Below are 23,988 nucleotides of genomic sequence, written 5' to 3'. Positions count from 1 at the left end.
GAATAAAGTCAGCAAACCACATGGACGTTTGCCATCGTCATTTCAGAGCTTAGCTCGCTGTCTAGTTAGGACTTAGTTCCAACATCTTGGCGAGGACAGTATAATGATTTATAATACATGTTTTTGGATAGTTTTTGAGATTTGGGGGGTATTTATGGGTAATGAAAGGCTTTATTCCAATTTACGCAAAAATTCGGGTTACGTCGCCAGCGTAGCAATGGAACTCGTTGGTAACCCAGAGACTACCTGTACTGTGTAGATAAAATTTTGTCGGTGTAAGGCAGTGGTGTCCAAACTATTCCACATAGGGCTGCAGTGGGTGCTGGATTTCATTCCTACAAAACAAAATTACATCTTTTCACCAATCTGGTGTCTCACAAATGTAATCAGTTGATTGCAGTCAGGTGCTGCTTGTCTTAGCACAAACTTCATTGGTTAAACTGTCTGTGCTCGATTGGTAGGAACAAAAACCAGGACCCACAGCGGCCCTTGCGGACAGGTTTGGACACCCATGCTGTAAGGCTTTATTAGATATTATTAAAAATCTAATCTTTTGATATTTTATTCCTACAAATATACCATACTTAAGAAAAATAATATAACTGTAACAAAATTTGATACAAATGTTAATACTGTAGAATCCCCTAGAAATCATGTTAAAATAACATACATGTTTTTTTGTGCACAGGGTGGATCTACCAACTAAAATGCGAGTTGAGCGTTGGTCCTTCAGCTTGTTTGAGTTACTGACTGATCTGAGAGGCAGAGACGACTTTAAGATCTTTCTCAAGAAGGAGTTTAGCGGTATGTTTTTGAATTTTCAAGTTGCTTAACAACTGTATTTTTCCATTCAAAGTTTTCTTTCTCAGGATGATTTTTGCAAATATGTATAAGTGTATTGTATGTAATTCTGTTTATTCTAGGGGAGAATTTAGCTTTCTGGGAAGCTGCTGAGGAGCTGAAGTGGGGAACTGCAGCTTCCATGTCAACAAAAGCTGAGAGCATCTTTAAGTGAGTCAAAAAATACATTTTGAATAGAAACAGGCGTGAAAGTGGACTGAAATGGTCCAGTACGCCTTTCCGGTATAAAATTCAAGTGGTGGAATGGTGCTTTGATCCCGAAAATGTGACAGCAACTGTATAGCCACACATGCATCTCCAAGAAGAAAACAATCTACTAATGTCAGATTTACATACACAAGTGTTAATAACAAGCCTAATAAAGTGCGTGTGTAGCGTCATCCGTTTCCACCAATATTTTATTATTTATGTATTCCATAGAGTTCTCCCAGCATGTGTATCTGAATCCGACAAGACAGTCGAGTCGCGTCGATATGGGCATGCGCGCAGCAAACCACCCAGCCTGGACTCCAGTTGTCCGTTCAATTGGCTGACAGACTGACGTGATCAGCATGGATAGTTAGCTCTGATTGGCTCAAATGCACATGTTTCTTGGACAACAAAAACAGAAAAAAAGAACAAGCTTGTTGAATTAATGCGATTAAAAAAAGGGCAATGCAAAGGAAAATTGATCAGCTCATTAAGAGTTGAAGAGGCTTATTTTATTTGCTCTGACGGGGAGGTTCAGAACATCTTCCATGTTGACCCTAGAAATAATGAATAGAAAATTCTATTTTTCAGTTTTTCTAGTTTGAAAGCTTAATATGGTCCTTAAACATAATATAATTTTAAAACATTTTTTTAAAATGTATTTGTATTCATGGACTTCATAATGTATTGACGGGGCACGGGGTGCGGGGCCGATTCATAGGGGGCCTATCTCCGGCAAAGCCGACTGAGTGGAAACACAGACAAAGAGCTTTTTCCTTTGAAAATTCATGTGAATTAATGCTTAAATCCCTGAATTCTTTCCAGATATGGATGTAAAACAGTCTCAATTCTTGGTTAAAAGTAAAAAACCGTGCAGGTAGCATTTTTTTACGTAAATATTGTGAACTATGAGGCTAGTCAGTAAGGAAAGTAGCAGCCGCCATATGTAAACAAAGAGCTTTTTCCGTTGAAAATTCATGTGAATAATAATGCTTAAATCCCTGAATTCTTTATAGATATGGACGTAAAAGAGTCTCGATTCTTGGCTGAAAGCAAAAAAAAAACCAAACAAAAAAACATGCAGGTAGCATTTATTTTGCGTAAATATTGCAAAGTATAATGCCAATGCTGTTGCGGCTAATTTTTCACAATCTTTCAAAACGCATGTATGGTACGAAAAATATAATAATTATCTTAAATCCTCGAACAAATCATTCCAGAGACAATCCTTCCTTGTATGCGGTATGTCTTTCGTACTTTTTCAACATAAATCCGGCGTTGGATTGCTGCATGTGTTGCTGCGACTGACTGCGAATAACTGAAGCAGATTGTGAGATGGCCCCCTACTTAAAGGCTTGGTGCAATGAAGGTTGAATCTGACCCGTCAATATCATTATGAAGTCCAGGTTGTTTATATGATGTGTTATTTGTATCATTATTAATACAGTAAGCATTACATGTAGTTCTCATGGTAAAACAAATATAACCAAAGTGAGATTATGATTTTAAACAGATTTTTTTACTGCAATGAGGTCTAGAAATGTTTGTCTCAAATGTGACACATTTAGCAATATAGTCCATGTGCATTTTGGACTATATTTGTTCATTTACCTATGTTAGGCTACTTATTTATTTCCTAGTAATATATAAAAAAATCTTCAAAATATATTCCACTTCACTGTGCATAATGTAAGTCATTTGTACTTGTTTTTGTTAATGTATGTTACTGATACATATCTTTATTATGATTAAATATAAAAAGTAAATGTTTACATTTCTTTGAGTTTAATGTCCACCCCAGGTTCTTAAAGTGATCCTCTAACTTAAATACATGTAGGCTCTAATAAACCACAATTGTTCTCTTGTACTAAAATATGTTGTTAGAAACACATAAAATGTTAAATCAATGGCAATATTTTATAATAATAAGTCCATATTTTGACCGTTAGTTGGCGCCATGGTTTACGGGCTCGCAGTGATGACGTAATTGGTATCTTTCCAAATGTGTAGCGTGTTAAACAATTGCTTATTGCTGCCTAAACTCGCGAAGTAAAATGCCACGATGTGCTGCTTTTGGATGCAATTTCCTGTCAAATGGAAACAAGGGGAGTGAAGTGAGTGGTCAAGGTAGAATTATTATTTTTAGTGAATAAATGTGCATAAGTGGAAGCTTCTCCCCCTTTTTGGTCCCTGTATGCACGTACCCTACCCACCACGCGTTACAACGGGCGCCCGAACATTTTTCATGGATACTCAGTCAAGTAAGGGATCCGTCTATTTTCTGGATCAGACGGTCCCACCACGTCTGCAATATTGGTTTCGGATCTGTCCATTTTTTTGATTCGTCGCTCCCACAGCGGCTTTTCAGATCAGTCTATTTTGTGGAATCGACGGCTGCGACATTGCCATGAGATCGGTCTAATTCCTGGATCTTCGAGTGAGTAAAAAACGCGGATTTGGATTACTATTGCTATCTTATATGTTTACTATTCTTCGTAGAAGTTTTCCCCAAATCATACTAAATAATTAAAGCACTATGGCACGCTACAGTGACGACAGTGACTCTGACGTGGACCTCACAACAATGTTGGAGTTCACCAGGGAACCGTGTTTGCTTACTGCTGAGCTCCCAAGTGAAGAGTGGTCAAGGTGGAAATATTATTTTTTGTGAATGAATGTGCATAGTGGAAGCTTCTCCCATTTTTGGTACTTTTATATACGTATCCTAGCTACCACGTGTTACAATGTACAAGACATGGATTACACAAGGTGTGCTCTTTGGCCTGTACTGTATGTAAAGCACACGACAGCTCTGGATGCTAACAATCTACATAATTATATTGGGATAAGTTTGAAAATGCAACACGCTTACCTTGAATATCTGCTAATAAAACCGGACAGCATACACTCTCGCTCCCAACCAGAGTTCCCAACAGGACTCTCTCGCATCACCAGTTTTGCACAACTTTTGTCTTATCAGGTATTTGCTGCACGCATTTTTCCCTGAAGCTCGTCTTGTGAACGACCGACAGTGCTGTCCTGCTCTTCACTTTTCAGATCTGGTTCAAATAGGAAGGGTAGAACTGACGACATGTTGGGAAAGCTAACGAGTGACACGCTGGAATTTCGGCAACGGGACTAGTGACGTCACGCACTGCAACGTAACAAGAATGGCGACCTATCACTTAAAATAATTTGACAAACTTTATTAAAACAAAAACATTAAGAGGGGTTTTAATATCAAATGATTATAACTCATACTAACATTTATCTTTTAAGAATTACTTGTCTTAAAAATAGAGGATCCCTTTAAGAAATTAAAATTGAGTTTTTGCATTTTGATGTAAGGAAATGAGGGAAAATAAAAAGTAGGAGATGGAGAATGGTTGGTTACTCCTGTCTTTTTTTTACTATTATTTTGCACATCACTGAAAAAATACAATTTTGATTGAAAATCAGTTTTTCATGTATGCCTAGTTGCAGTAAGTGTCAATGCAGTAGCCTAATGCACGTGTAAAAGTTGTTGTGTTTTATTGTGTGTTATAGGTACTGTATAACTGCCGAAAGCAGTTGTCTTCGCATTTCAGTGGTTTTAGGCGGTTTGACCCCCCCCCCCCCCAATCCCAATAAATAAATAAATAAATAAATAAATATTCTGGCTCCGTGGCAAGCTTTATGTAAGGAAGTTGACAAACGTCAAACTGGAAGGCCTGATCCGGGACTGAATCAACCAACCTTAGAACTGTGAGGCAGATGTATATTCCAATCCCTCCACCTTACTGCTCAACCAGTGCATGTAAATAATAAAATCAAATTTAGTCCTCTGACCGGATTTCACATTTCGTATTTTCAATATAACTTAACATTGTTATAACAATATGAAAATGTGAAATTTAAAAGACAAATAATTAAAAAATAATAATAATAAATCACTTCATTGAACTGCTTTTTCAACTTTTGGGAGTTTTGATTGTCAATTGAACACGGAAGGGACGATTGATACACAAATTCTTCAATGAATTGTCATTTTTATCTGTTATACCTTTATGTGAAGGACCTTCCTGGCTCCTGGCGCTCCCCGCTGGATCAACATAGATGGAAGGACTATGGGTCTAACTGTAAAAGGCCTGGACCATCCTCATCGCTATGTGCTGGAAGCTGCACAGACGCACGTTTTCTTGCTCATGAAAAAGGTGATCAAACAATTTATAAACTTATACAGTGGTACCTCTACATACGAATTTAATTCGTTCCAGGACCTTGTTTGTAAGTCGAAATGGTCGTATGTCGAGCAGGATTTTCCCATAGGAATACATTATAATTCCATTAATTCGTTCCAAAGCCTAAAAACATACACTAAATTCTTAATAATTACTGCTGGCACTGTTACAAATGGCAATTAAACATAGAAAAACAAATAAGTTATAAATAAATAAGTCAGAATAATATAATAATAAGAAGAATAATTAATAATTATTCCTGTAAATAATGTAACGAATTGGATTCTAATATGGCGGACACTTTTTACTGTCCCTGAACGCACCGCGAAGCTGACGTCATAGTGAGATAGGTCGGTGCGGTAGAGATAATACTTTCGTTTTCTTGAGAGCAGTCAACTGCTTAAGACAATGGGCGTTTTGTGTTGGATAAGTTCTTAAATAAATGATAAAAACGTGACGAAGCTGGCGATTTCCTTGGCAATGTTACCACAATAATAATTGTCACCTTAACTTATAAATAGTGGCGAACGGTGGTCGGAAGAGGACCATGGAGCTGTATTGTTGAGCCAGTTCAGGGACGCGCACCCCAAGCTCATATTTTTCTATAACTTGCATCTTCATTTCAAAGGTAAGCATTACTTTTTTCCTTGTTTCTCCAACTGTATCAACTTTTTTTGAAAACTGTGTTGATTTCTCACACAAGAAAATCCACCGTGCGTTCGTTTGCAGTGCTGTCATGTCGTCGTATTTCGAGCAACTCGTCGGATGTAGAAACAAATGGCGGCTCAAATTTTACGTCGGATGTCGAAAAGATCGTGTGTCGAAGTGATCGTATGTAGAGGTACCACTGTATTTGTATCTTGCGTGCATATGGGAACTATTGAAATATTAGGATGACACAACAAAACTAAAGCCATCATTTCAGGACACCATTATCACTCAAAAAAATGACTCCGGTAAAAGACAATATCCATTTTCAGCAAGAACACATCATGTTTCCAAGGTGAACATGATTAAATCATGCAGTCCACACATAAACATGAACAATGAATGAGTAGCTAGATTAGATCATGTTGATGCAACATAATGTTAACGTGCCTTTCAGACCAATTGCAATAGTCTCATCATTTCTCACGAGATTTAAAAGTAGGGTTGCCAACTCCCTGAAAAAATAAGTGACACCTCATTGGTAGAGCCAGCTGGCCCAATAACCGTCACCATTTAATTATTATTTTGTTTGTGAAAAGTCATTTTTTTTAATTAGATGTGGCTTTGCAAGGCACAGGCCCAACTAGTAAAATTCCTCAACTTTATTTTTATTTCTTTCTTTCATAATCTTATTATCCACGTTTTTTCGGCGCACTGGAGACTCCAAACCGTTTGACCAACCGGCAGCGTTAGATATCAAAATGAACGGAATTCCATTCATTTTTTAATGGCAAGCATTTTCCCTTCATTTTCAATGACAGAAAAACATAGGTGGTTGTGAGTTTTGACCACTTACAATTACAGCCCATTGACAATGAACTGGCGCCTAAGTAAGTCAATACCACTGACAGCTATGTACGTCTAGCCTGGTACTCCAGACTCACCGCTGTTCCAGCTATTGAGTCTGGCCACCATTAAGCGGATAAAATTTCTTGGGCGGAGTAAGCCACAACAAACAGACCGCAGAGTGGAACAATCAGCGACGGGCGGGACGAGGGACTTGCGCGCGGAAGTAAACATACGGGGAGAGCGGAGTTTATTCAACATGGCTGGCGCGAGACAGACTGTTGTCAATGACTTGTGTCAATGTGTTTTTGGTAATTTAAAACTGATTTTACCGTGGATTGGAACATATTCTCGGCTCTCCTGTTCGCCATCTGTGTTGTTGTGGAGACGACTTCCGACGCGGAAGAGTGACGTTGCCTGTTAAGAACACGTCACGCAAATAAACGAATCTGATTTGTCGATTGATTTTGTACTTGCTCGAGAAGCCGTTAATGGGCTGGGTCCCAGACTATACTGTCAGTGTTTGAAAAACACAGGGAGAACAGTCTGGCCGTGCCAGGCAAATGTACATCCGTGCCATTGACTATTATGAATGTCGCTACTATAGATGCCAATGTAGTGGATTCCATTGAGGCATATATAAATTGATGTCATTGACGGCCATTTACGTTAAAATTAGGGCTGTCAAACGATTAAAATTTTTAATCGAGTTTATCACAGCTTAGAAATGAATTCATCATAATTAATCGCAATTCAAACCATCTCTAAAATATGACATATTTTTCTGTAAATTATTGTTGGAATGGAAAGATAAGACAAGACGGATATATACATTCAACATACTGTACATAAGTACTGTATTTGTTTTAACAATAAATCCACAAGATGGCATTAACATTATTAACATTCTTTCTGTTAAAGGGATCCACGGATAGATTCTTAAAGGATAAATGTGAGTTTGTATATTGTGACTAAATATTGCCATCTAGTGTATTTGTTGAGCTTTCAGTAAATGATAATGTAGTGACAAAACTGTTCCGCCCAAATGCATGATGGGAAGTGGGTAACCATGACTGTGTGAGGTGGCTGCAAATACTATATCTTTTCTGCGTTTTGTACAATGCAGGGTGTTAAGAAAAAAGATCGACACCTGTCATTCTTCCCCACGTTGTTTGCCTGAATAGTTATGATTGTTGTGGAAGAGATGTCAAAACTTAAGGCAATTAAAAGCACGGTCCAAATGAGTGCCTGTATCCACTCCACTCACTTGTCACTGCCTCTTAGCTCTGTATATATGTATACAGGGTGACCCAAAAAAAAGTTTACACTCAGTTGACTGCTTGTTTAAAAGCCATTGAAACATATCTAAATAGGTTGTCATGCTTAAGTGATTCATTAAGGTCACTCAATGCAGCTGGTAATCTCTCGTCTCTACAATTCCTGTGCTTCTGCTGAAAATGAAGAAAACTTTAGCTGTACCTGAAATGCTGCGTGCCGGTCTGACACCTACTGAGATTGCAGCAAATCTGAGAATATCCAGATATGCAGTCTACAAAGTTAAAAAGAAGCTGAAAGATACTGGAACAGCCTCACGAAAACCTGGGTCTGGAAAACCCGATCTGTGTGGACCAAAAAGTTGATTGACAAGGTGATATGTGGCCACCCCAGAGTCCAGATCTCAATTCCCTGGATTATAGCATATGGTCAACTGTGGAGGACAGTGCCTGTAAGAAGCCACAAACTTCTATGGCAGCCTTGGAGAGGTCCATTGTTAGATCTTGGGAAAAGATGACAGCATCCTACATAAAGAAGACCTGTCAAGCGTTCCGCAGGCGCCTGGAGGCTGTTGTGACACTTAAGGGAGGACACATTGAAAAATAGAGTGTACTGTACATGTTCTTTACAATAATGTATAATTTGTGATTAAATTCTAATTCTAAGCTGAATAAACATGGCATTTAAGTTGTATTATGGCAGTGTAAACTTTTTTTTGGGTCACCCTGTAGAACGGTGCCATTGTAATCTGTTTGCGGCAATGCGTGAGTGGGTCGTTCCGTGCATGCGTTAAATATTTTAACATGATTAATTAATAAATTAATCACCGCCCGTTAATGCGATGAATTTGACAGCCCTAGTTGTGCCTTATGTTGGCTCAACATGTGTGCTTAATGTTAAAAGAACACAATTGCTAAATACTGAAGGAAAGCAATTTAATCAGGTGCAAATTATGTATTTCTTTAATGTCGGTTCAACATGTACTTTGGGGTGAACAGGAGTGCCTTATGTTGGCTGAACAAGAGTGCGTTATGTTCGCACAACATAAATGCCTAATGTTGGCTAGACGTGTGCTTTATGTTAAAAGGACATAATTGCTAAATGCTGAAGGAAAGCAATATTATCAGGTGCAAATTCTTTCCATAATTTTTTAATGTCAGTTCAACACCCCATTTTTTTTAGTGATAAACCGGTCAGTAGAAAACAGTCAGAAAGAGGAGCAGACAACACCTTTATCAACTGAATCCTAGCTGATAAAAATTATTTTAATAAATAGTGGAAAATGCAGAGTTTAATCACGCTGATCAGTGTTGTTTTTGGTTGCCCTTTTAAATTTTGTGTTAGTCTTTTGGACAAAAATACTTGGTCTTAGGCTAGGTTCATACCAAGGCTGTAGGTTTTGCATAGGGACGGTAGCACAACCAACTTTTCAGGATGCTCAAATTGTCCCCGCCAACTTTTAGGCTACCCTAGTTGCATTATATAATGACTTCAGTTATATAGCCACTGCAAATAATATAAAAAGATGTCAATGATGTTGGAGGTGGGGAACACACCACCAATTTTCCTACTGAAAGTCCGACCCGCATCTGAGTTAGCATAACATTAATCTGTGCCAATTTATCGAACTTGAGGAGGAAGCTGCTTTGAAAGAAATATCCTGGATGTTTTCTATTGTTAACGTTAATTAAACTGTAAGAAATGTAGTGAACCAAGTGCGTGCATGCTATCAATCGATATAAACTTCTAATATCAGACAACACAGGGATTATTTATGTCTGTTATTTTTGTCCTCTTTTTGAAAATCAAAATATGATCACCCTTGCCTGGTATACCAGACTCACCGCTGTTCCAGCGATTGAGTCTGGCGACCGTCCGGCGGATCAAATTCCGAGGGCGGAGCAAGCCACAGCAAACTGAGAGCGGAGTGGACCAATCAGCGAAGGGCAGACGTCACGTTGTTAAAGAGACAAGTAATTCGCGTGAGCGGAGAATGGAGACGTTTATTCAACATGGCTAGCACGAGCCATGTTGACTGTTGTCAATGACTTGTGTCGATGTGTTTTTGGTAATTTAAAACTGATTTTACCGCGGATTGGAACATATTCTCGGCTCTCCTGTTCGCCATCTGTGTTGCTGTAGAGACAACTTTCGGCGTGCAAGAGTGATGTTACTCGTTAAGGAACCCGTCACGCAAATAAACGAATCTGATTGGACGGTTGATTTTGTACTTGTTCGAGAGGCCGTTAATGGGCTGGGTCCCAGACTATTTCTCACAGTGTTTGAAAAATACAGGGAGAATAGTCTGGCAGTGCCAGGCAATGATCACCCTAGAATGACGCTGAGCAAACATTTGTTTTAATGCGCCTGCACAGCGTTTGCACAGCGCATGTCGGACTGCGAATTAGTGCGCATACGTGATACTTCAATGGGCTCAAAGGACAAAGGCAGTCTGAACGGGCACACCAAAAAAATAGATATGAGAAAAAAAATCGGAATTGTGCATTAAGACCTGCGGTTTGAACCTAGCCTAAGTCATATTTTAGTCATTGTAAAATGTGTTCATCTTCGTCTTCTTTTAGTTAATCTCATAAAAATTTTTGTCTAGTTTTAGTGCACACTCACTCAAAATGTTTTTGTCTGTAAAATTCAAAAGTTTTAGTCCAAAAAGGTTTCCAAATAATTTTGAATGAACATAGACAGACGAGCTCATATTGTAGCGTCTACAACAACAACGCCAACTTGGTGATAATACATACTCAGCAGGTAAAGCAGTACATTATTTTCAATTAAATCCATCTAGAAGCCACGAATTGTATTAAAAAAAAAAAACAAAGTTGAGTGTTTAAGATGAGGCTCGCCAGGCTAAAGTTGATGCTAGTGCTAAAGTGAATGCTATGCTAACGCAACGAGTTACATTTAGTGTGTGATGATCACTCAGCACAAACCTTTTAAAGGTTAAAGCAACACTACAAATTCTCTCTTGCTAAGATAAGAAAACTAATCTTACCATGTGTTTCCAAACAACCAAGATGGAGCGCTGCCTAGCTTTAGACACACCCTAACCTCCAGTGAGGAGAATGAGGGAGAGGCACAGCACATCTCATATGGGTGACACGACCCAAATACTGCTATGATGCAAGCTTACATACTCCACATACAGTATGAAAATGTCATGCATTGTGAACCTACTGTATGACAGAAACTATGTCGCATTTTCGTCTCGTTGTCGTCTCGCTAGATGAAAACTGACATCCGTCTCGTTATATAGCCACGTTTTTATTTCGTCATCGTCACGTCGTTATGATGAAAAAAATTGCTCGTCGACAAAAATTTTGTTGTTGATTAAAACAACACTGATTCTTATTCGTGATAGTGGAAAAATGTCAGTAAAAGCCTGCATTTCCGGGAAGTGCATGATGGTACACATTTTGTCAGTGCCGGTACAACAAAATATTTCACGCCCTTAGTACTCGTTATCGCATGCACTTGTGCTCGAGTTATCTGTGGGAGGGTATAATTGATGTCACAAAATGGCTGCGCTCGAAATCATTGTCATGTTTTTGTAAGCGGTGCCATACGTTTTTTTTTTTTTATCAGGTGGCGTACACTCTAAGGTGAAATGAACCACCCCTAGGAGACCATTTGGACTCAAATTCACATCTTAAGACTATTTTTAATCTTCAATTAATCTAAGATGTATGTTTGTGAAATGTGGCAGGAAACCCACACAACATAGGGAGGACATGCAAACTCATCACAGGAATTTTAACCTCTGAACAGATGTACTAACAGGCAGATGTAGTAATTACTCGTCACCATGCTGACATTTTTCTCACAATATAAGAATACAAAATAATATGGCATTTTATATCTATTTCTTCATCATGCAATGCAGTTGCACCACTGCAAACAACCAACAGAATAATGAATTTATACTATTTTTAGGTCAATTATCTGACAATGACATTAAAAGATTAGGATAATTGTCATTTTATAAATATTTGATGTGTTGATTATATAGGTGTTTTGCTATAATTTAATGCACTATCTATCATTCAGGACACTTTCTTTCGTTATCTGAAGTCCCCAGTATACAAGGACATCCAAAAGAAGGCACTCAACCCAGAAGTTCATAACTTCAGGTAAGTCAATGGAGTAAACACATCCTACATAAAGCACAATTTTAAAGGGAAATTCTTCCCTTTAACTAAGATCCTTTAGAAACCCTGAATATCTTTCATTCTACGAAACCAAAGGTTGAGATAAGACATTTAATCTAGTTAATCCCAAATTCTCTACATATATTTAAACATCCAAAATTGGTGTCATTGGTAGACCCTTTGAGTAATCAAAGATAAAAAAATTAATGAAACAGATCAATTATATAAATACATACCGTAATTTTCGGACTATAAGGCGCACCTATAAGCCGCCACCCACCAAATTTAACACGAAAACGGCATTTGTTCATAGATAAACTGCACTGGACTATAAACCGAAGGTGTCCTCACTGTATTATGGGATATTTACACAAATATTAATAATATTTAATATTAAGATATTAACCGGTAACACTTTGACAGCCGCATCATAAAACTGTCATAAGACCAAATGAACCACCATGAAGTATGAACCAATTGGCTTCAAAGCTTAATTGCTTCAAGAAAATTCATTTGGCCATCACTGCTCAATGACGTACCGCAAGCAACATGTCACTTCCGCTCATTAATATTCATGACGTTACAACTGTTGCTAAGGGGGGGGGGGGGGGGGCGCTTCCGTTTGTCACCAATAGTAAATGAATGGAAATAGTGTATGACGGAGATGCTTACAGGGCGAAACCTGCCAATTCTGTCCGAAAATGATGTCCCTGGTGCCAAATTCACTGGTAAAGATGTGGAAGAACATACAAATGTTCAGTTAAAGAGATGGCTTGAGTGTCGAGGGCAGAAAAAGGCAGAAAAAGGAAACGAGTCCACCTAAGCTTAGCCTTAGCTTTTTTGTCGACACCTTTTTCTTACGCCACTGACCATGACATTCTCCTGTTTCAACAATCTATCCTTTACCTCCATATGCCCTGTCTTTCTTATATATTATATCCCCTGGTAGTCTTAAATCTCTGACCGTTCTTGGGGGCAATTTACATTGCTATTTTTGTGCAGCGATCGCAAATGCTACTCGTTGACAGTTAACGAACACTTTTAATGTTTTCATTAATAACAAATCTTAAGTCTATAATTTATTTACACTTCCCCCTTACTAAAGTTGTTTTGTGCAACAGAAAAGGTAACAGTGGCAGTGAGATACCATTTTAATTTTTTCAGGTCATTGATTGTCAGACAGAAGCAGCACGGCAAAACGCCATGCTAAAAAATAAGTAAAAAAATATCAAAATGGCTTACCTCTTCATCCTCTGAAGGGCCATGGTATCATGTGGGCGTAGTTTGTTGGCTATCCGCTACAGTCAGGTAGCAGTCAAAAGCACAAATCAGGCTTTATTGGAGCCACGTAGTATCGCGTTTGCAATGGCGTCACAACTCCCTTCCCTCCTCCCCACTCCCGCTCTGCTCTTTCATCTCCTTGAGTCCATGTCTCTAACTTTTTTCGCGTCATTCAACCAACGTTAGGGTGACCATATTTTGATTTCCATAAAAGAGGACACTCGGCCCGGCCTCGAGATACTTGAATTTTACTCGAAGATCACTCAAAGATGCGTATATCTCACACTTTTTTTTTTTACTCAACAGGCTTTATTCTTCCTAAAAAAAATAATCAAACAATAAAAAATGTAAAAAATGAATAATCATTAAAAAAATAATATAATGCAGACTCATGGAAATGTAGTCCAGTTAATACACACACACAGTTGGCTATGTGCCAACTCAACATTTTTTTAAAATTACGATCACGACAATTGTCGTTGACAAAATGTTATTCCCACTCAATTTTTATTCTCATACAATGTTCTAAATTGTACGCAAACAATAACTGAAATAAACTGACAAGCGATTCAACCAGCATGTTTCCAAACGCAGCAGTTCAAATTCAAAACTACATTGCCCATAATGCCTAGCGCAGCTGAGCTCACTGATTGCTACCCTATTAGCGAATACGGGAGCCGAGGCAAAATCAGACTTTGCTATAAAAGTTTACTACCATCGGCAGCGCAAAGATGCGACAACAAACAGGATTTTACAGATTACACCAGTACAAATCTCTGACAGAAGTCAACAGTTGCCATTATATACATATTTATCGTAAAAAAAACTCATAAGCAACACAGCTATTTAGCTATACTAGCATTTAACCACTAACTAACGCAGAACAATTACAAGACTCATACAATATACTGCATCTCTGTGTACACATATAACCCTATGTACAACAGAAGACACATGATCGACATTAATAGGAGAAACTTACAGAAAGGTGTATGGAGCCACGTCTTTTAGAACTTCTTATTGAACTCCTTACTGTAGTCTGAGCTCTCGCCAAACCGTCAGTAGATGGTGGTAATTCCCCACGAAAGAAAGGGTGAACTGCCAACAAAAAAGAAGAAGACGAAGATCTACTCCTTCTCCCGCCCCTACTAGTAGGAGCAACGTCAACACAGGCAAGCGCTGCCCCCTAGCGGCCGGAGGAATTCTCTTCAAGTTGGTCCCGTAAAAAAAAATCATAAAAACCGGACATTTTTATGAATTTATAAAACCCGCCCGGACAACGAGGATACTGCGTGAAAGTAGGACTTGTCCGGGCAAAAGAGGACGTTTGGTCACCCTAACCAACGTAGTAATGCATAGTAACGTGTGCCTTTACATCCTCAGTAACGGTAACGGCGTTGCCAAGATGAGAAAAGTAATTTATTTGATTACTCACTACTGAAAAAAATAACACTGTTATACTCTAACGCCGTTATTAACAACACTGGCTGTAATGCATCCTAGGAGGCATGTTGTACGACAACAGTGTTGACAGCAAGTTGAAGCAGAGGTTGACTGTCTCCCTCAAGGGAGCAGTGATGGCCAAATGTAGGTTCTTGAAGCAATGACGCTTTGCAGCTAATTGGTTCAAATCTTTGTGGTGCTTCATTTGGTCTTATGATGCCGCTGTCAAATAAAGTGTTACCGGTTACTATCTTTTGGTGTAAATACCCCATAATAGTGAGGACCGCTGCGGCTTATAGTTCAGTGCAGTTTATCTACGAACAAATGCCATGTTTGTGTCAGATTTGGTGGGTGGCAGTTTATACTCTGGTGCACCTTATAGTCCGAAAATTACGTTTTTTTTTTTTATCTTGGCTAAAATAAAATAAAAAGTACAGATAGTTCCAAAACTGAAAAAGCATCTCTTGAAATAGTGCAAAGATAAATACTAACTCAGTGTTTCAATGACTTCAGCCGAGAGCTGGAGCAAAATAAACTTTCCCTGATTTGAAAATATAAAAAGAATACAGGTCGTCCCCAGGTTACGACGTACCCGACTTACGTTTTCCACTTTATGACGCCGGACTCTCGTCCGCCATTTTGTCTCCAGTCATTTCCTTTTATTTTTTTTTTTTTTATTTTTTTTTTTTATTTTTATTTTTTTTTAAATAATGTTGACTTTTGTTTTGTGATGCATGCTTTTTTGGGGGGCGCAGGAAGCTTAGACCTGGTAGCACTTCCACACGCGAGTAAGAGCACATGTACACCCCAAGAAGAACGTAGTTATGCACATGAAGAAGAGCGCACACACACACAGACGAGGAAGAGCGCATTTGAAGTCGCGCAGTCGACTGAGGGAGAGAGAAGGAATAGATTACAGCTGCAAGCCTGTGCGCACATTTGCTGCTTGTGAAGCATCCACTGAGGCAACACTTGTATATAACACCTTTTATACTGTTTATTGTGTGTTCAGTTGTGGTGAAATACGTGGGCTGCGTTTATGTGATTATTTTTTTATAATGTACGAACACTAACTGATACATGCTAATCGTTTGCGTGGATTGTTATTCGGTATCAGCAGCTAGTTATAAACGCAATTTTGAATTGCTGTGATTGAAAATGAAACTGATTTAATTTCATATTTATTCTAGTTTCATTCTGCAAGTGTTGATGTCATAAGCAGCTGAATAAAGTCAGCAAACCACACGGACGTCTGGCAACGTCATTTCGCAGCTTAGCTCGCTGTCTAGCTAGGACTTAGCTACAACATCTTGGCGAGGACAGTATAATCACAATATAAAAACAATATAATACATTGTCCTAGTTATTTTGAGATTTGGGTGGTATTTAGTGAGCTGTTCCATTTTTCTTGCACACATAACATTGTGTGTTGTGCCTTTTTGTGAACATTAAATGAGCAACAATGTTGTTTTTGGACAGCAGTGGCTTTCTCCGTGGAGTCCTCCCATGAACACGATTCTTCACCATAGTTTTACATATACAGTGGGGAGAACAAGTATTTGATACACTGCCAATGGGTTTTCCCTTCGGCAGTGTATCAAATACTTGTTCTCCCCACTGTAGTTGATGTGTGCACAGATTTATTGGACTGTCTCAGTGATTTCTGTAAGTCTTTAGCAGGCACTCTAGGGTTCCTTTTTACCTCTCTGAGTATTCTGCGCTGAACTCTTGTCGTCATCTTTGGTGGACGGCCCCTCCTTGGGAGAGAAGCAACAGTGCCAAACTCTCTCCATTTGTAGACAACTTCTATGACTGTCAATTGATAAACATCCAGATTCTTAGAGATGGTTTTGTATCATTTCCCAGCTTTATACAAATCAACAATCGTTGATCGCAGGTCTTCTGACAGCTATTTTGACTGAGCCATGATGCACATCAGACAATGCTCATCAAGACAATTCTTCCCTGGTGTGTGTTTTATAGTGGGCAGGGCAGCTTTAAACCACTCATCAGTGATTGGGCACACACCTGATTTGAATTGTTTGGTAAAAATTGGTTTCAATTGTTCTTTAAGTCTCTTTAGGCAGAGGGTTCACTTACTTATTTCCCCCTTCTGTCATTGTTTGCATGCTATCCTCATTAAAATATGAAAACCTCTAAATGTTTGGATGGTTTTAGTTAAAGCAGACACTGTTTTACTGTTTTTCTGTGTGAGATTTTCACAAAGATCAGATCACATTTGATGGTGATTTTATGCAGAAATGTGAGAAATTCCAAAAGGTTCAGAAACTTTTTCATACCACTTTATATCATCTGCACCAGTGTTGTTTTTGGCAGCCCTTTTAATTTTCGTCTTAGTCTTTTGGATGATAATACTTATTAGTCTTAGTCATGTTTCAGTCATCTCAAAATGTGTTTGTCTTCGCCTAATTTCTGTGAACAAAAACTCCAGACTAATTTCGTCTTTAGTCGATGTTAACTAAAAATATCTTCGTCTCTAAAATGAAATTAAAAAAAAAAAACTCCAAAAATAGATGAATGAATAAAGGTTTCCAACTATTTCGAATGAACATTGACAGACGAGCACATATTGTAGAATCAACAAGGACAACGCCAACTTGGTGATAATACACACTCGGCAGGAAAACAGTACATTATTTACATATTATATCTACCTGGATGCAACGAACTGGACAAAGAAAAAGTTGTTTGCTGTTAGTATTAGCCAAATTCTAATGCGAATGCTATGCTAATGCTACGAGTTACATTTAGTGTCTGATGATCACTTAGCACGGACCTTTAAAGGCTAAAGCAACATTGCATATTTTCTCTTGCCAAGATAGGAAAACAAATCTTAGCGTGTGTGCAAGCTTGGAGACTGGAAAGGACACTGGTGAGTCGGGGAGGGACGGAGGTTGCAGCACATCACTTGAGTGACACAACCAGACACTGCTACAATGCTGTCTATTGGCTAACTACTCATAAAATGTCACACAATGTGAACATATGACGGAAACTGCGGCGCATTTTCGTCTCTTTCCCGTCACATCAACGAAAGCTGGCACTAGTCTCGGTGCGTTTTAGTCTACCAAGACACGTTTTTAGTTCATTATTGTCTCGTCATTGTCATGAAAAAAAGTGTTCATCAACGAAATATTTTTGGTATAGTCATCGTTGAAGAAAACAACACTGATCTGGACCTAGAGGCTTTCCACTCTTCATCCTTTTCAATGGCCTTCTCATTTCATCCTTAGTAATCTTTGCTTCGTCCTGGTCCACAACTGTCACCTCTTCAGTTCTTCGTTCTTTCTCATTTTCCTCATTCATTTTTTTTGGTCACTGATGTTACTGTTGGGTTGGAGTGGGTTTAAAAAAATGAAAACTTTACATTTGGTAACATGAATTCTGTTTCTCTTTCAATACAAGTCAAGCCCAGTTAGAGCAAAATGCTCAGAACCGAAGCCCAGGTATCCATCCCATCATCCTTTGGAAGCAAGAGGAGGAAGAAAAGGCTAAGGCGGCGGCTGCTGCTGCCCCAGTTGATGTCAAGGCCATGATGAGTAAAATTGACAGAAAGAAATAAGGAAAAAAAAAAAGTCTTTCAAATTATATGTAAGTACATGGTAAGACTGTAACACAGTGTGTAAAGAGATATTACTTTAAAAAAAATAAAGTTAAAAAAATAAATAAAGAAAGAATCAGGTATGAATAGTTGTGGGGCATCACTTTATTTGACACCGGTGTCATTACTGTCATAAGACCGTCATCATTATAACATGACACTGTCATGGGCATTAATGCATTTTTATGACAGATGTCATTAAAGCGGAAGTTCAGAATTTTTAACATTAGGCTTAATATTTGAGTTAGCGGGGGGTTAATTAGTCGGTTGAGTTGATATTAACAAATTTTGCGCAGTTTGTTAGTTTTTTTTAATTAATTTCAGGGCTCCGGAATGGCTAAGGTAGCGTGAGTCAATGGTCCCATCCTAGCATGCCATTAAAAAAACGAAATTAACAGATCTAACATAGTCAAATAAATTGAAAAATGCAGATTGTTGTTCAAAATACCCATGCGGCCAAAACAATGTCACACCAAACTGCCGTAGTTCATTTATTTTTTTTGCGTAATGTGACCACAATAAAGAGGATTGCATCGGCCACTCATGCTCATGCTGCATTCGAGGAAGGTGGGAAGTCGGATTTATCCCACTCGGATGGTACTACTTGCGACTTCAAAGCATTCCAAGCGTTTTTTATTTTGGACATCAAAAGACATGTTGACCTCCACCAAACCTGCCGTCTCGTAAGCGATCAAATAGTGGAGGAAAAACGACGGTTAAAATCACACTGTAAACTGCCTTCTTTACTTTTTTTTTTCCTGACTTCATGACTAGGGCCTCCCAGTTCGAGTGGCGTTGCAATGATAGTTTTTCATAGTCGGAGGTTGGAAAACTCCCGACTTCCCTCCTTCCTCGAATGCAGCATCAGTCTACGGAGTCTTGACTGAAGAATAGCAACATAGAGAAACATGCATTTAGAAGCTGTGGAAACAGGCAGAAGAAATGGGCAAATGGGTGTTTCCACAAATTCCCTTTGAAGAGTGAGGAACAATACAAATTGTGGATATTTGCTGCTGGCTACGATATAAACACACTGATGGAAAAAATATCACTCCGCTCTGCAGCCTGTTACCTCAAGAGCTGCTGGATTACTAATGTTTCTGTTCATACAACACTTATTGACATGCAATGGTAAATTTGAGTTACTTCATCCTGAAAACATAGCCAACACTATTGCTTGCATGGGTCATCGGTGATTCTCATGCGTGTATAATGTTGTTGTATTTTTTTATGGGCATGCTAGGACGGGCCCATTGACTCGCGCTAGCTTAGCCACTCCGGAGCCCTGAAACTAATAAATAACAAACTAACATCGCGCAGAATTTGTTGAAATCAACTCCACCGACTAATTAAAGCCCCGCTAACTCGAAGATTAAGCCTAATGTAAAAAACTCTGAACTTCCTCTTTAAGTCACCGTATCTTTTACATCCATTCAAAAGTGAGATAATTTGCCGGATGACACTGAATGACAACTGCCAAAAAGCATTCATTAATGCTCATGACAGCGTCATGTCATAATAATGACCGTCTTATGACGCCGGTGTCAAACAAAGTGCTACCAGTTCTGGCCTAATGTGCTTGTTTGAAAACTACTCCTTCATACAGTGTCATATGTACATTGGTCTACAGTGAAAGTTTTGTGTGTTCCTGGATGCTTAAAGATAAAATATGTACTCCTAGTGTAATAGCTATCATCTTAACAACATTATATGTTCAGTTTGGTGCTTCATTGATGCTCCAGAAATGTAGATTTCCTCTATAATCATTTGTGCAAAACAGGATCTGTATTTGTGATGATGACAAATAGACCAAACTACCAAATTCCTGTTTGTATTTCTCTTAATTGAGGAATTAAGTTTTTTTTCTCCTTGAACAGGTTCTTTTAATTCTCTTAAAGCAGGGGTCTCCAAACTGGTCCTCGGGGGCCGCTGTGGGTCCTGGTTTTTGTTCATACCGATCAAGCACAGACATTTTAACCAATGTGGTTTGTACTACAAGCAGCACCTGAATGCAATCAACTGATTACACTTATAAAACACCAGATTGGTGAAAAGGTGTGGTCTTGTTTTGTTGGAGTGAAATCCTACACCCACTGCGGCCCTATGTGGAATAGTTTGTTAATCTGTCTTAAAGGAACAGGAGATGACGACACACAATTGAGAAGCAAAAAGAAAGCAATAAACATCCAAGTCATGAATAAACAATGTAGAGAAAGCAGGACCTACGTTCTGGAGAGCCCCAAGTTGACCTCGAGAACATATGGTGTGGACCCCAGACAATGTTACACTTTATATCATGCTTATGCAAATCAGCAGGTTGGTGTCAGCCCATAAATAAGGGATGGCATGAAAAACAGTGGAAAATCACTACAGTGGAAATTCCCCGGACACTGTGAGGTACGATTGAAAAGCAAGTTTATTTGGTGCAAGGACCAGAGGTGGGTCGAGAAGCTATATAATATAATATTTTACTCATGTAAAAGTAGCATTACTTCTAAATAATATTACTCAAGTACAAGTAAAAAAAGTATTTGTTGAAAAGAATATTCAAGTAATGAGTAACTTTGTGAGTAACTGCTAACAATGTCCGATTAAAAAAATAATAACAATGGTACATTTTCTTTCTCAGTACAATTGAGAATGGCTGTAAACTGTTCTTGTTATACTGTACTACAACCTATTATAGTTCAGTTCAGTTTAAGTTTATTGTCCCCTAAGAAGGGGAAACTTGTCTTACAGCAGGTAAGCATACAGATAACAGATAACACAACCCCTCATACACATACAATAAATAACACAGACTACAAATTTAAAATGCCATAGACAGTTTTGCATCTAAGTGCAAGAATTGTGCAAATTTAGCAACCGAATTGCACTGGGTAGGAAGGAGTTCTTTGTCCTATTTAACTTAAAACAAGGGACTCTGAATCTCCTGCCTGAAGGGAGGACCTCAAACGAGCAATGAAGGGGATGTTGTACACAATTCATGATGTGTTTTGCCTTCCTCATGACCTGCCTCTCATAAATATCTGTTAATGAGACCTGTGGACAGCCTATTATCTTACTGGCGACCTTGACAATATGGTTGATGTTATTTTTCTCCTTCAGGCTAATTCCTCCATACCAGGCAATAAAAGCAAAAGTAAGAACCGATTTAATAAAAGATTTATTAAACAAGGACAAGATAGCCTTATCAACATTAAAAGAGTTCAGCTTCCTTAGGAAGTACAATCGTTGTTGGCCCTTTTTGCAGATAGACTCTGTATTTGCATCGAATTTGAGTTTACTGTCTATCACAGTACCCAAGTATTTATACTGATCCACCACCTCTATACTGTTACCTTTTATGCTAGTTGGTTGAGGAGGAACAGGTTGTTTTTTCCTAAAATCTACCAACATATCCTTAGTTTTAGAGGTGTTAAGGTGGAGAAAAGATTTACCACACCAACTAACAAATTCGTCGACCACAGGGCCATGCTGGGATTCATGTTTCTGGAGTAGACTGACAATGACTGTATCATCAGCATATTTCAGGATGTGTCTGTTGCTATACTGACTCCTACAATCATTAGTGTAGAGAATAAATAGTAAAGGTGAGAGTACACAACCCTGAGGGGAGCCAGTAGAGGAGACCCGTCTTTCAGAGAGACAACCGTTTACTCTAACTCTCTGTGTTCTGTTTGTTAAAAAGCCCATTATCCAGCACACAAGATTACTTTCAATAGTAAATTCTCAAAGTAACTTACTAACTAAAACATGTGGCTGGATTGTATTAAAAGCTGAAGAGAAATGCAAAAACAGGAGCCTGGCATGTGCACCAGAACTCTCTAAATGTCTGTAAAGGAGATTTAAAAGTGTAATCTGGGCATCCTCTACCCCTCTACCAGCCCTGTAAGCAAATTGCCTGGGGTCAAGGGCCCCACCCACCCTGCATAGTAGGAATCGTTTGACAATCCTTTCAAATGACTTCATGACCAGTGAGGTCAGTGCCACTGGTCTGAAGTCATTCAATGTGACAGCCATTCAATGTATACGTATATGTAATACGACCATATTAGGCCAAAAAGATGACTTAAAACAATCAAATCCAGACCACAACATTATGAAACATCATCCGTCCAAAGAGCATGAGTGCCCTCTAGTGAAGAAAAACATTGTTACCTCTGATTGGTATAGCCGAGTCATGTGGTTTTTGTTGCGATGACTCATTGGTGGAAATTTTAAAGCCACTGTCGCTTTTCTGGAAAAAATAAGGTCAGTATGAAAATAAAGACGAAAAATGCAATGACTCTAGTGTAGCCCAAAGCTTCGGCGGACTGGCCATATGTGCATTTGGGAGGAGCACAGAACGGCCGCTGGGCCGGTGGCTGCCTCGCCAGCCACAATACTTTCAAAAGTTACAATACATACACCAAAGCACACATATCCATCATAGACAGAGGGCGCTGCAGCGCGGGCTTGCAGTTACACAGCACAGTGGCAGAAAGAAACAGAAACTGCTGTGTGGCCCCACGGCGGCCCGCTTGAGTTAGCTAAAGCGGATATCTGCAGCCGTCCGAACTAGCCCTCGAACAAGCTGAGAAACAGCATGTCAGAGCGAGGAGCGTGAGTAACAGTGTAATTACACATGCAGGATAAAAACAAGCTGTTTAGCTGTATTCATATGTGAAATTTGTGAGAAAATACTGTACATATAATCATACCAGTCAACCCGATGGCAATCTTACAAATAGTGACGTATGCCCTTCAAAATTGGTGACTAATCTTACAACGTTGTATATAGTGTGCAATATGGAACAAAACTCAATTTTTAAAATAATATGAATTTATTGGTAATATTGCCACATATAACCTGGTGCAATCAAAGAACAATCAATATCTTCAGCTACATCGTGATTACTAAAATTGAACAGTGACTTTTGTTATAATTGTATGTAGTACTTTTGGCAATTTCTATCACGTCTTTTGATGGCTGCACTTCATGGCACTTCAGTTTGCAATTCAGTTTGAATTGAAGGTAGTTCGTTAGTGTGTACAATTATAAATTGAAAAGGTCACTTGATAAAATTAACTTAGCGATGCAATCTTTGAGTCAGGGAACATTTTTTCTGCTAATTCTGGGAAGTAATCAGTAATAGTTGCAGGCAAACTGTGTTCGGCAACAGATTGGCAGAATAAAATCTCCGCTTTCGTCATAGTATAGCTTTTCATTCTGCAGACTGCATCTTTACGACCAGTGTTGTTAATCTTAGTTTAAAAAAGTAATTAATTACAGTTACAAATTACTTCTCCCAAAAAGTAATTGACTTAGGAGCTCGGTTACCTGAATGTAAGCGTAATTAGTTACTTGGCAAAATAACTGGTGTTCCATTTCATGTTTTTTTTTTTTTTTTTTCCCATTCAAAAAAAAAAAATAAACATAGTAACCTTTTCTATGTTT

General features: G+C 38.6%; 1 protein-coding gene across 1 annotated transcript in view; it reads left to right on the top strand.

Annotated features, from left to right (window-relative positions):
- Positions 1-18,808, top strand: part of rgs9a (regulator of G protein signaling 9a) — a 50,261-nt gene extending 31,453 nt beyond the window's left edge. Inside the window, exons 13-17 of the mRNA XM_057861034.1 lie at positions 689-804; positions 924-1,011; positions 5,105-5,243; positions 12,102-12,184; positions 18,353-18,808. Coding sequence (XP_057717017.1) covers positions 689-804; positions 924-1,011; positions 5,105-5,243; positions 12,102-12,184; positions 18,353-18,509 — 583 coding nt within the window. The 3' untranslated portion in view covers positions 18,510-18,808. The remainder of the gene's footprint in view (positions 1-688; positions 805-923; positions 1,012-5,104; positions 5,244-12,101; positions 12,185-18,352) is intronic.
- Positions 18,809-23,988: the final 5,180 nt, after the last annotated feature.

Source organism: Corythoichthys intestinalis, chromosome 16 (assembly GCF_030265065.1).
Source record: "Corythoichthys intestinalis isolate RoL2023-P3 chromosome 16, ASM3026506v1, whole genome shotgun sequence".
NCBI classification, from domain to species: domain Eukaryota; kingdom Metazoa; phylum Chordata; class Actinopteri; order Syngnathiformes; family Syngnathidae; genus Corythoichthys; species Corythoichthys intestinalis.
This window is presented reverse-complemented; position numbering and strand designations above follow the sequence as displayed.